The sequence below is a fragment of the Bos javanicus genome, chromosome 14 (genome assembly GCF_032452875.1).
Source record: "Bos javanicus breed banteng chromosome 14, ARS-OSU_banteng_1.0, whole genome shotgun sequence".
Lineage (NCBI taxonomy): Eukaryota > Metazoa > Chordata > Mammalia > Artiodactyla > Bovidae > Bos > Bos javanicus.
The window spans coordinates 8,988,758-9,001,549 of NC_083881.1; the positions used below are offsets into that span (position 1 = coordinate 8,988,758).

Below are 12,792 nucleotides of genomic sequence, written 5' to 3' on the forward strand. Positions count from 1 at the left end.
ATAGGAATGCATTTTCATCTTGGAAAGCTCTTTTCATTATTTGATGTGACATTTCTGAGTGTATTCCTATCTCTAAAGTTGGAGCTTTTAATCAGCCTATACTTAAATGCCATTAAACAGTTTAACCATAACACACAGACATTCATTCAGTTGACTGTGTAGTACAATTAGGATTAGAGACAAGGCTATTTGCTCAGGGAATTTATTTAATTAAAAAAAGCTTAGGGCCAAATGAAATTTCAGGTGGGTAATCTCTATTTATATTAAGGATTACAAGCATATACGGAACATCTACCATTTATATTTGGGCATTCATTATAGGATAAAGGTGATTTTATAAGTGAGTAGAAATTGGTGGGACATTTACTGCTTACCTAAAAAACCTAAAAACATATCTGTATTTTATATCACATACAGAAATAGATAAACTTCAGATCAAAGTTCTAGATGTGGAAAGCCAAACTGTAAACCTTTTGTAAGAAGATATAAACAAATGTGTTTATATCATCAGAGCAGCCAAAGAGCTCTTAAACAAGATACAAATAAAAAAGCAAAAAACATATAGGCAAGAACTGAGAAATTTGGCTATAGCTGGGCCCAGGCATCATCTCCTATAAAATGGTAATGCCTTCTGCCTTCTGTATCTTTCATCATTATGCAAACCAAATATGATGATGGGAAAGTGAGTAATAAACAGTAAAAGCAAAATTCAAGTACATTCAAGTATAGTATACAAACCACAGAAAGAAAACTTACCATAAATGGTATCTTATAAGAAAAAGAAGCTGATAATGTGAAGCTATTCTTTTAACCTCTTTAATAATTTAAGGTTAAGGGTGTTCTTTACCAGTCTTAAATTCCTTACCATAAGCAAAGATCGCAGCAACATTATTTGAATCCGCCTGGTTCCCAAATCCCTAAAATACACAAAACAGTAGTATTATCTTATTAAAAGTAATTAACCTTATTTACTTAAATTATTATTTTTGATTTTAAAACTCTACTCATATTAGCGAAACAGACTTTGCTTTCATACTAAGTCTGGCTCATTTTATATTTTAAAGTAAACTTCATATGAATTACAGGGTTATATGCACAAAAATCAAATTCAAACAAAAAACATTAAAAAGCTATTGGTTCACAAAGGAAACAGACCTATGCATGTAATGACATGAAAAGTCAATTGTATTAAATCACAACAAAAGATCCAGAATAATTAAAAGATACTATAAACTGGAGAATATATCTAATGCAAATATAATTGACAGACATAATATCTATGTAATATATATTAATAAGAAGGCAAGAATGTGCCTAAATAATTGTTATACAAATAATTCTTTCAAAAAAGAATTAACAAATGAAAAAAGGGTTATTAATGGTCAAACAAATAAATATCTTAAATAAGACTATCATTTCCTTATTAAATTCTTTATAAACTAAAGCATTAGCATGTTGTAAAATCAAATTAGGGCTTCCCTGGTGGCACAGCTGGTAAAGAATCTGCCTGCAATGTGGGAGACCTGGGTTTGATCCCTGGGTTGGGAAGATCCCCTGGAGAAGGGAACGGCTACCTACTTCAGTATTCTGGCCTGGAGTATTCAACTTTACAGTTTGAGAAATTTTCAGTTTGAGAACACAGGACAACCACAAAAACATACCCTAATTGACTGATATCCAAAGTATGTGTAGATGTTCCAAAAACAGGTACTTTCCCCATAATGAACATCATGATTTCTGACCTCTGATAATCTGGCAGGTTACTTCCAAAAAATCCTGTAAAAATATCAAGATAAATTTAAGATGTATTTTTCAAATTGAAAACTTAATTTTTCCATAAAATAAAAAAATCATAATATTAGGTTGGTCAAAGTTTCATTTGTTTTTTTTCAATAAGATGGTTCTATTAATGCTTAGCTGTCTTTACCTTCATTTGAAACAATTTTGATAGACTGTACTGTGACAGCTGTCATATCAGCAGTGCATTAAGAAAAAACACTTACCAAAGTTGAATTTTTGTATAGCCATTTTAGTACTGAAGATGGAAAAAAAGAAACATTTACAGCATGTCATGCTTTATTATTTCAAGAAAGGTAAAAATGCAACTGAAATGCAAAAAAAGGATTTGTACAGTGTATCGAGAAGGTGCTGTGACTGAATGAATGCATCAAAAGTGTTTTGTGAAGTTTTATGCTGCAGATTTCTCGCTGGATGATACTCCATGGTCAGACTGACCACTTGAAGTTGACAGTGACCAAATCGAGACATTAATTGAAAACAATCAACATTACACCATGCTCTATATCCTTGTACCCGTTGTGCACGTGTGTGTGTGTGTGTCTGTGTGTGTGTGTGTGTCTGTGTGTGTGGAGTGGAGTAGCGGGGAAGCATGTGATTTTAAACCCTAAGTATCAGTATCCAGATCCTGGTCTCTAATGTCTTGCTAGATGTAGGGAGAGCAGAGGATCTGCATGGTCCTCAAGTATCTTCTCAGACACTGCTTATTGTTTACGAGGGGGGATGGAAACTGTGCAGCAGAGAAGCACAGCAACACGCTGAGTGACCACAACTACCACCACCAGCAAAAAGCGCACACACTGTGTGCCTCTGTATGGGAGAATCTGAGAAGAGCAGTACCCCTTAAACAGCATCCTCCCAGACATGCACACGCTGAATCTAATCATGAAGAAACATTAGACAAGCCCATGTTAAGGAGACTACAAAGGAGAGTTTTGTAAAGTGAGGGGTAAGGGGGACCTATCCTGGAGGGGGGAATGGCAACCCACTCCAGTGTTCTTACCTGGAGAATCCCACGGACAAAGGCGCCTGGCAGGCTACAATCACAAAGAGTTGGACATGACTGAAGTGACCTGCCAGCAGCAGCAAGGGGGACCTATACTCTTACAAAACGTCCGTATCATAAGAGAATGTTCCACACTAAAGGAACCAAAGAAACATCACAACTAAACACAATATATGATCCTAGACTGGATCCTGGACCTAAGGGAAAACACGCTATAAAGGACATTATCAGGTCAAATGACAAAACTGAAACATGCAAGTTTGATTAAAGTACTGCTGCTGCTGCTGCTAAGTCGCTTCAGTCGTGTCCGACTCTGTGTGACCCCACAGACGGCAGCCCACCAGGTTCCACTGTCCCTGGGATTCTCCAGGGAAGAGTACTGGAGTGGGGTGCTATTGCCTTCTCCGGATTAAAGTACTATATGAAGTTAAATTTACTGATGTTGATAACTGTATTCTGGATATGTAAGAAAATATCTTTATTCTTTGGAAAAAATACTCTGTAGTAAAGAGCCATGATATATATGTACTTAATATGCAGTGGTTAGGAAAGAAAGGTAGATGGACACATGCATGCATCTCTCTATATGTATAGATTTATATATGCACATATATGTAGATATACACATATATATACAGGTATGCGTACGCACACAGAGAAACGCAGAAAGGGAGGGAGAGAGGGAGACAGGCAGAGAGAGAAATGAAATGATATAATAAAGGCATAAAATATCAAGAGATGAATCTGGTGAAGGGTACATACGGTGTTCGTGGTTGTAATTTGCTGTATTCTCGTGTTTGTTTAGTTTCTAAACACAAAGGTTTTTTTTAAAGTCTAACCTATCATTCACCTTTAACTAATGCAGCGTGACAGTCAAGTACTTTCAATGAGGGCTTTCTGAATCACTGTTTTCCATAATAACCTGAAAAGGGAAATGTACTCACCTATTGTTTGGATGATAGCGTTCTGCACAATCTTCTCATCACTGTCTTTGGAACTTGTGTTTAAGTTGGCATTGCCTGTAGAGCCTCCCTGTAAATCATTTGCTTCCAATTCAACACTGAAACGCAGATGCTTCAACAGGGTGTTGAAGACTTCCAGCACTGTGGGTCCTGCAGATGAACCCTGGTGTGAGCGAGTACATTCTTCCAGCATCACAGACTCAAAGCCAATACTCATGTTTCTCAACAGAGACTTCCAGATATTTTCTAAGTAGCTGGCAATACTTCGTAATTTATGAACTAACCATTCATTAAAAAAGTAAATGAGAAATCCCTAAGTAAGAAAGTCTCCTAGCTATTCCAGCAAACATCTACTGGGCATCTCGGAACAACTGGCTGTTGGAATCTTTGATACAAACACACAAAACATGCATATTCTTATAAAAGTTACCAAAAACTTTGCATCTATTTAATCTTGTCTACTCAAAAGAATGCATATTGTGATAACCTGCTGGGTCAGAATCCATAGAATTATGATAATAGAGCCCACTGTAGCATAAGAAATTTATTCTGCATCTTTTAAGGCTGAAGAAGAAAGAATTTTGTCTCAATTATTAGAATGAAGCTAGCCAATTTACCCAATTTGGGTAAACTACATTTACTCTCTGCTTTTAATTCTGTGAACACTCTGTGTGTTTCTGTCAATGCATCCATCACAATACAGTCTAATCAGTGCTTTTTACTTCTGCCTTCTAGATTATAACCTTCTCCAGGACAGGCAGCCTCGTGTAATTCCTTCTCTGAATGTATTAACCTAACACACAGTTCCTTACACATAAAAGACATCAGTAGTGAGATGACTCAATCAATGCATCATCTGTGATTCAATTCATATTAATATGTCAAATGAAGTAACTCTCCAAAAAATAACCTGTTTCCATCTCTTTGAGGTAAATTATGAGTAATGATGAGTCCATATACAAAATGTGCACTCTCATTTGACACTGAGTGAGCATGACAATATTTCAGTAGGTAATACATAGTTCCACTTTGATTTGAAGCAAAGAAAACATAACTAGATTTTCCTAACTTCAGAAATTTTATGAGGGACCCTTTCATCCTTCTAATCACACGAGTGAAAAATCATGATGTCTGACCTGTCCCTTCTCCGTGCTACCCCCACAGTCAGTCAGTTAATCAAATCCTGCTGACTTCACATTCCCACTTTTGCTGCTGCCATCAAGGTCAGCATCATATAACATTATCTCTGATGAAGACTGTAGTAAATCTTTAAAGCATGTTAGTCAACTGAAGAGTTATACCCATGATCTGGCCACAATTTGAATCTGAAGCCATGTCCCTGGCTTCCTCCACACACCGCCACATGTCCCAGTCAAATGGGCTACATAATGCTTTGCTCCTACTAATCCATTTTCCCCCTTCTCTGGACCTTGGCTTTCTTATGATACTTGATCAAAATGTGCCTTATATTATGGCATCAGGGAGAGGTGTCTAACTCAGTAAACTGTAAGTTTCTTGTTATATCTGTACCCCTCCCAAATGTTTAGCATATAACTGGTTTCAAAATCTTTACTGGAAAAGAGGAAGGGAAGGAGAGACTGAGGTGGAGAAAATGTTTAACTGTACATTAAAGAGGCCTGACAATAGTCATGGAAAACCAAAATTTCAAGAGAAATTATAGCACATTCAAAAATGTTAGAAATATATTCAGCGTCCCACACAGTGCTATACCTGCTGGAAAAAACATTCTGTAAAAGATTAATGTTTTTTTGGGGGGCTGGCACTTACCTATGGAACCTTTAGCAGCAATGGCAACAGCCTCTAACAGAACCTGAATAATACCTGCTCGAACTCGTGGAGAATCTTTTTTACAAGCATCAAGGTGTCCGAGAATCTCCTGGATTACATGGTGAGAATACTGAGCCTAAGAGAAACAAAGTAGTGTAAGAATATATGAACAATTATATACATCCTGGAATTCATAAAAATGATAAATCATGTGACATTAAAACATCCAATTTAGGAGACTGGTACTTAAGTCATGGAACAATATATATAGCCATTAAAAACCATTCTTTTTAAGAATAAGGATAATGGGAAATACTCATGATATCCTGAGTGAAAAAAAGCAAGTTGTAAAATGTGTGCTGTGCTAAGTTGCTCAGTCATGTCTCTTTGCAATCCCATGGACTGTCTGTGGGGATTCTCCAGGCAAGAATACTGGAATGGGTTGTCATGCCCTACTCCAGGGGATCTTCCCAACCCAGAGATTGAACCCAGATCTCCCGCATTGGAGGTGGATTCTTTACCATCTGAGCCACCAGGGAAGCCCAGTTGTAAAATACTGTGTTAAATAAAATTCAATCTGTTTTTTAAAAAAAGTATATAAGACTAGAATTATATATGTCTAAATGTTAACAGCAGTCATCTCTGAGAAGGAGATTTATGAGAAAATTTTTATTCTCATAATAAATATTATCCTGAATGTATCAGGATAGCCTTAAAAAATAGAAATTCCCATCCTGGTGGGTACTAACATGCAATTTTCGATGAATGGACTTCTTATAGTGAACGTAAAGCTTCTTCTAAAGCAATGCTATGGACCAGAATAATTTCTTAAACACTTAATCAACAAATATTGATTGATTCCTTCAGTTTCTTCAACTTTAGCATTTACTCCTTGCAAAAAATAATTTCATCTAGTAACTGAATCTGAATGAGGAGGGCAAATGAAGAAATACAAGGCTACGAAGACTAGGGGAAGAGCTTTAATTATGTCTACAGATTGCCAGATCAACTGCTCACCTACTAAACTAAAATTAAAAGATCTTAAAAGTTCTCATCAGAAGAAAAAAAACGTGTAGCTATGTGAAGTGATGGATCTTGAGAAAACTTACTATGAGAATCATTTTGCAACATATACATATACCAATCATGTTGTACACCTTAAACTTATATAACATTATATGTCAATTATTTTCAATAAACTGGGAAAATTAAAAAAAAAATTATCCTTCCACATATAAACCAGCTTTATACTAGCTACCAAGTATTGAAAACTTACATTATGCTAGTCTGTAATTAGTATTTTATTCAGACACAAAGTTTTAGAATAGGATGAACAGAATTCAGATCCTGACTTTCTTACCTGTGTGCCCCTGAGTGAGGTACCTGATCTCTCTAAAGGTCAGTTTTCTGATCTATAACATGGGGACAACAACATCTACTTCACGGAAAAGGAAATGGCAACCCAATCCAGTATTCTTGCCTGGAAAATTCCAAGGACAGAAGAGCCTGGTGGGATACAGTCCATGTGGTCGCAAAGAGTCGGACACAACTGAATGACTAACACTTTCATACTTCACGTTCACTTCATAAAATGAGGAGGATTAAATGAAATAAAGCATGTAAGGTTATTAGCATAGTCAGAGGCACAGCCAGCACTTGATAAATGTCAGCTTCTATTTTAGTATAAAAATGAAGCATTCAGTGCATGCGCTAAAATTTTCTTTTCAGAAACGAGGAAACTAAAGCTCAGAGAGGCTAAATAATCTGCCTAAGTTCTATGCAACCAGGAAACAGCCCATCTAGGCTGCAAATCCTGTTAAGACCGGTACTAAAAGCTGTGCTGCTTCTTACAACCTTATCTCCTTTAAATTAATGATGACTTTTTAGGGTATCAAAAATGCAGATGTTTAAAAAAAGACCTAAAATTCCAATTGAATTAAGAGCTAGCTGGGTCTGTCCAAGTTTTTCTGTAGTAGATGACAGTGCCTCATCAAGGTTCTATGAATACCAGAGGAGTTAATACATTAATACATGCACTATCACACAGCAAATACCCTATAAATATATCAGTCACATGCTGCTGTAATAATCAATTCTAATACTAGTTTATCAGTAAAACACCAAGTACACAATAATGTATTTAATAAATGCACAATAATGGTTATCATCATAAAATCATTTAGTTATTTTTATTAGATATCTTTTCATCTTGGCAAATAAGAATATAAGTATAAATAAAAATAAATGTCAAGAACTAAATTAAGAATATGTCTTATCTCCTATAGTGTTTTCTATCTCTGAAGACATCCTTACTGACAGAGAACCAAAATTACTTATATAATATATAATCCTTATATATATACTTACATAATCCTTATATATACTTATATAATATATTCAATCCTTACCTGAATGGAATACATTATAATTTTAAAGCAGTGAACTGCAAATTCATTGGGATCCCATAGTTTGTGATGATCCAAATGCCTGTAATTAATAGTAAGAAAACTACTTTAAGAATTCCTTATTTTTATTATACTTTCTCCTCTAGAATCCTCAATAATATACAAAGCTTAACAATCAAAAGAATATTATCTAAAAGAGAAGCTAAGTTTCCATTTCAAGAACTATATTTATTTCCCTTTACTGGCAGATCCTTTCATAAAACAACAATAAAAGCTACTATATATGTGTGATTTTTAATACCTACATGAGCTGGTAAGAAAGAAAAGTCCCTCAGTCTAGACTCCACAGGAAGGTGGAATCTGAAGAAGTCAGTATACCCTGAAGCCAGCAGCTATCTTAGGTACATCTTCAGATCTCCAGTAATTGACAGGTAGTGGTTTAATGGGATACACAGAAAACTGGAGACAAAGCTTAGGGTCCACCTGGGAAAGATGGCTATTGGATCAGAAATACATGCATCAATCCAAGACCATTAAGTCAATCCAAGACACCTTCAGTGAATGTGTGGAAATGTTTCCTGTAGAAGCTGTCTGTGTTGGCCTTGACTCTGAGAGGAACCACAAAAAGTCTAAGTCTCTCTGGAAAGTCCTTCCCAGCACCCAGAGAGTAGTCTGACAGAATTCATAAGTATCTGTGTGGTTGAAAAAAACTGAACCTAAGGTTGTAGTTCAAAGTGGTTCCTGGATAACACTGCACCCATGTCTTTAGCAGAAGCAAAATAAAGCCTTTTATGGACTATATACATCATTAATCCAAGCCTCATATCCACAAGAAAGTGACAATGAATATGGGCTCAAAATTCAAATTCCCAGAACACATAAGGTAAAAAGCCACTATGAATGTCAATGATCTCTCAAGTTTTTAAGGGACTAGAACAAGTTTTTTAGGACTTTTATTCACGACTATATTCTCCCTAAATGCCTAGTATCTAATTTGCAGAGGGCATTTAACATTTAAATAACTAATTAACTAGCCAATATGTAATTAACTATTTAACATTTTTTTTCTTTTTTTTTCCCGCCCGCCCCCTCTCTATTTAACATTTAATTAGATTAATTAACTAACACATGATCAGGACGTAAGTCCATTAAGTTATACATAGAGAAAAATACAGCCCATTTTCAAGTTACTCAAGCAATCCATTATAGTTAACATGGTAACGTCTTCTACAATAGCTCTCTAGATTTTTAGGGCGATATAGACTACCTCTTAGTTAATAACAGGATTAAGATAAAAACTTGGAGAAGGGCATGGCAACCCACTTCAGGATTCTTGCCTGGAGAATCCCCATGGACAGAGGAGCCTGGTGGGCTACAGTCCATGGGGTAGGAAAGAGTCGGACACAACTGAATGACTAAGCACAAGCACAAGATAAAAACTAGAATTCTGATATTAAATCAGCAGGTCTAGACATTAAACAATAAATCTGCCCTCAGTTATATCTGACATAATTTGATTAGTGTTTAGCAGCATTTTCATAAGCCCAGAGAATCTTTAAACAGTAAACATCATTTTTTGGTGGTGGTAGCAGTAAGGGGTAATCTCTTTGAAAATATAAAAATTCTCTGATTCTTAATTTGTGGTTTATAGATTCTTGTACTTAAGATCAACTTTGCACCAAAATATTTTTGCTAAAAAAAAAAAAAAAAGACTTCTGGATATTACATTTAGACTACTTTATACATGCTATAAAGATGGAACTGGGAAGGGGAAAGAACAAGGCAAACGATTAAAAAAAAGACTAGCAAAAATATCCAGAAATAACACAGAATATTATATAGGTCTATATGTGCCAACTGAGTTAGAGGCTTGACAAGAGCCTCCATGTCTATGTGGAGAAACTCAAAGCTTATAAACGTATTTTGCTTGGAGGGCAGCATATAAGTACCAACAAGATATTTAATATTCCTGTGATTAGTCACTCAGTATACAATAAAATTTACTCAGAGAAGAGAATGTAATCTAAGGCAGCCCAGTCACACAAAAAAGAAAGCAAAGAAAGAGAAGCCAAATATGAGGAAGTAACCAGAAATTAAACTTGGATTACTGTGATACTGAATGGTTTGCCTTGGAAACGAACAGAGATTATTCTGTCGTTTTTGAGATTGCATCCAAGTACTGCATTTCGGACTCTGTTTTAGCCCCAACCAGTAACGCGGAAGAAGCTGAAGTTGAACGGTTCTATGAAGACCTACAAGACCTTTTAGAACTAACATCCAAAAAAGATGTCCTTTTCATTATAGGGGACTGGAATGCAAAAGTAGAAAGTCAAGAAACACCTGGAGTAACAGGCAAATTTGGCCTTGGAATACGGAATGAAGCAGGGCAAAGACTAACAGAGTTTTGCCAAGAAAATGCACTGGTCATAACAAACACCCTCTTCCAACAACACAAGAGAAGACTCTATATATGGACATCACCAGATGGTCAACACTGAAATCAGATTGATTATATTCTTTGCAGCCAAAGATGGAGAAGCTCTATACAGTCAACAAAAATAAGACCAGGAGCTGACTGTGGCTCAGATCATGAACACCTTATTGCCAAATTCAGACTTAAATTGAAGAAAGTAGGGAAAACCACTAGACCATTCAGGTATGACCTAAATCAAATCCCTTATGATTATACAGTGGAAGTGAGAAATAGATTTAAGGGCCTAGATCTGATGGATAGAGTGCCTGATGAACTATGGAATGAGGTTCGTGACACTGTACAGGAGACAGGGATCAAGACCATCCCCATGGAAAAGAAATGCAAAAAAGCAAAATGGCTGTCTGGGGAGGCCTTACAAATAGCTGTGAAAAGAAGAGAAGCGAAAAGCAAAGGAGAAAAGGAAAGATATAAGCATCTGAATGCAGGGTTCCAAAGAATAGCAAGAAGAGATAAGAAAGCCTTCCTCAGCAATCAGTGCAAAGAAATAGAGGAAAACAACAGAATGGGAAAGACTAGAGATCTCTTCAAGAAAATTAGAGATACCAAGGGAACATTTCATGCAAAGATGGGCTCGATAAAGGACAGAAAAGGTATGGACCTAACAGAAGCAGAAGATATCAAGAAGAGGTGGCAAGAATACACAGAAGAACTGTACAAAAAAGATCTTCATGACCCAGATAATCACGATGGTGTGATCACTGACCTATAACCAGACATCCTGGAATGTGAAGTCAAGTGGGCCTTAGAAAGCATCACTACGAACAAAGCTAGTGGAGGTGACGGAATTCCAGTTGAGCTATTTCAAATCCTGAAAGATGATGCTGTGAAAGTGCTGCACTCAATATGCCAGCAAATTTGGAAAACTCAGCAGTGCCCACAGGACTGGAAAAGGTCAGTTTTCATTCCAGTCCCAAAGAAAGGCAATGCCAAAGAGTGCTCAAACTACCACACAATTGCACTAATCTCACATGCTAGTAAAGTAATGCTCAAAATTCTCCAAGCCAGGCTTCAGCAATATGTACCGTGAACTTCCTGATGTTCAAGCTGGTTTTAGAAAAGGCAGAGGAACCAGAGATCAAATTGTCAACACCCGCTGGATCATGGAAAAAGCAAGAGAGTTCCAGAAAAACATTTCTGCTTTATTGACTATGCCAAAGCCTTTGACTGTGTGGATCACAATAAACTGTGGAAAATTCTGAAAGAGATGGGAATACCAGACCACCTGATGTGCCTCTTGAGAAATGTGTATGCAGGTCAGGAAGCAACAGTTAGAACTGGTCGTGGAACAACAGACTGGTTCCAAATAGGAAAAGGAGTATGTCAAGGCTATATATTGTCACCCTGCTTATTTAACTTCTATGCAGAGTACATCATGAGAAACGCTGGACTGGAAGAAACACAAGCTGGAATCAAGATTGCCGGGAGAAATACCAATAACCTCAGATATGCAGATGACACCACCCTTATGGCAGAAAGTGAAGAGGAGCCTCTCGATGAAAGTGAAAGTGGAGAGTGAAAAAGTTGGCTTAAAACTCAACATTCAGAAAACGAAGATCATGGCATCCAATCCCATCACTTCATGGGAAATAGATGGGGAAACAGTGTTAACAGTGTCAGACTTTACTTTTTTGGGCTCCAAAATCACTGCAGATGGTGACTGCAGCCATGAAATTAAAAGATGCTTACTCCTTGGAAGAAAAAGTTATGTCCAACTTAGATAGCATATTCAAAAGCAGAGACATTACTTTGCCAACAAAGGTCTGTCTAGTCAAGGCTATGGTTTTTCCTGTGGTCATGTACGGATGTGAGAGTTGGACTGTGAAGAAGGCTGAGCGCCGAAGAATTGATGCTTTTGAACTGTGGTGTTGGAGAAGACTCTTGAGAGTCCCTTGGACTGCAAGGAGATCCAACCAGTCCATTCTGAAGGAGATCAGCCCTGGGATTTCTTTGGAAGGAATGATGCTAAAGCTGAAACTCCAGTACTTTGGCCACCTCATGCGAAGAGTTGACTCATTGGAAAAGACTCTGATGCTGGGAGGGATTGGGGGCAGGAGGAGAAGGGGACGACAGAGGATGAGATGGCTGGATGACATCACTGACTCGATGGACGTGAGTCTCAGCGAACTCCGGAGTTGGTGATGGACAGGGAGGCCTGCATGCTGCGATTCATGGCATTGCAAAGAGTCAGACACGTCTGAGCGACTGAACTGAATCAGAAATTAATAAAACAAGATACATCATACTTGGACACTCTACTTTAATATTTTAGTGGGCGTATGCATTCCAAGTTGTGAGCAGAAATCCCAGCGAAACAATGCACATGATACCAAGAGCATGACT

The 12,792-nt window shown here is 37.1% G+C and overlaps 1 protein-coding gene across 5 annotated transcripts in view; it reads right to left on the reverse strand.

Annotated features, from left to right (window-relative positions):
• The window catches only part of EFR3A (EFR3 homolog A), an 86,580-nt gene that overhangs the window by 30,578 nt on the left and 43,210 nt on the right, over positions 1-12,792 (reverse strand). For all 5 annotated transcript variants that reach the window (XR_009740754.1, XM_061438573.1, XM_061438574.1 and 2 more), the window contains 5 exons: positions 7,962-8,040; positions 5,554-5,689; positions 3,748-3,915; positions 1,662-1,776; positions 866-917 (listed from right to left, as the gene is read on the reverse strand). Coding sequence is in view for 4 of the 5 variants with exons in the window: in XM_061438573.1 (XP_061294557.1) it covers positions 866-917; positions 1,662-1,776; positions 3,748-3,915; positions 5,554-5,689; positions 7,962-8,040 (550 nt within the window). In the remaining variant the exon portion in view is untranslated. The remainder of the gene's footprint in view (positions 1-865; positions 918-1,661; positions 1,777-3,747; positions 3,916-5,553; positions 5,690-7,961; positions 8,041-12,792) is intronic.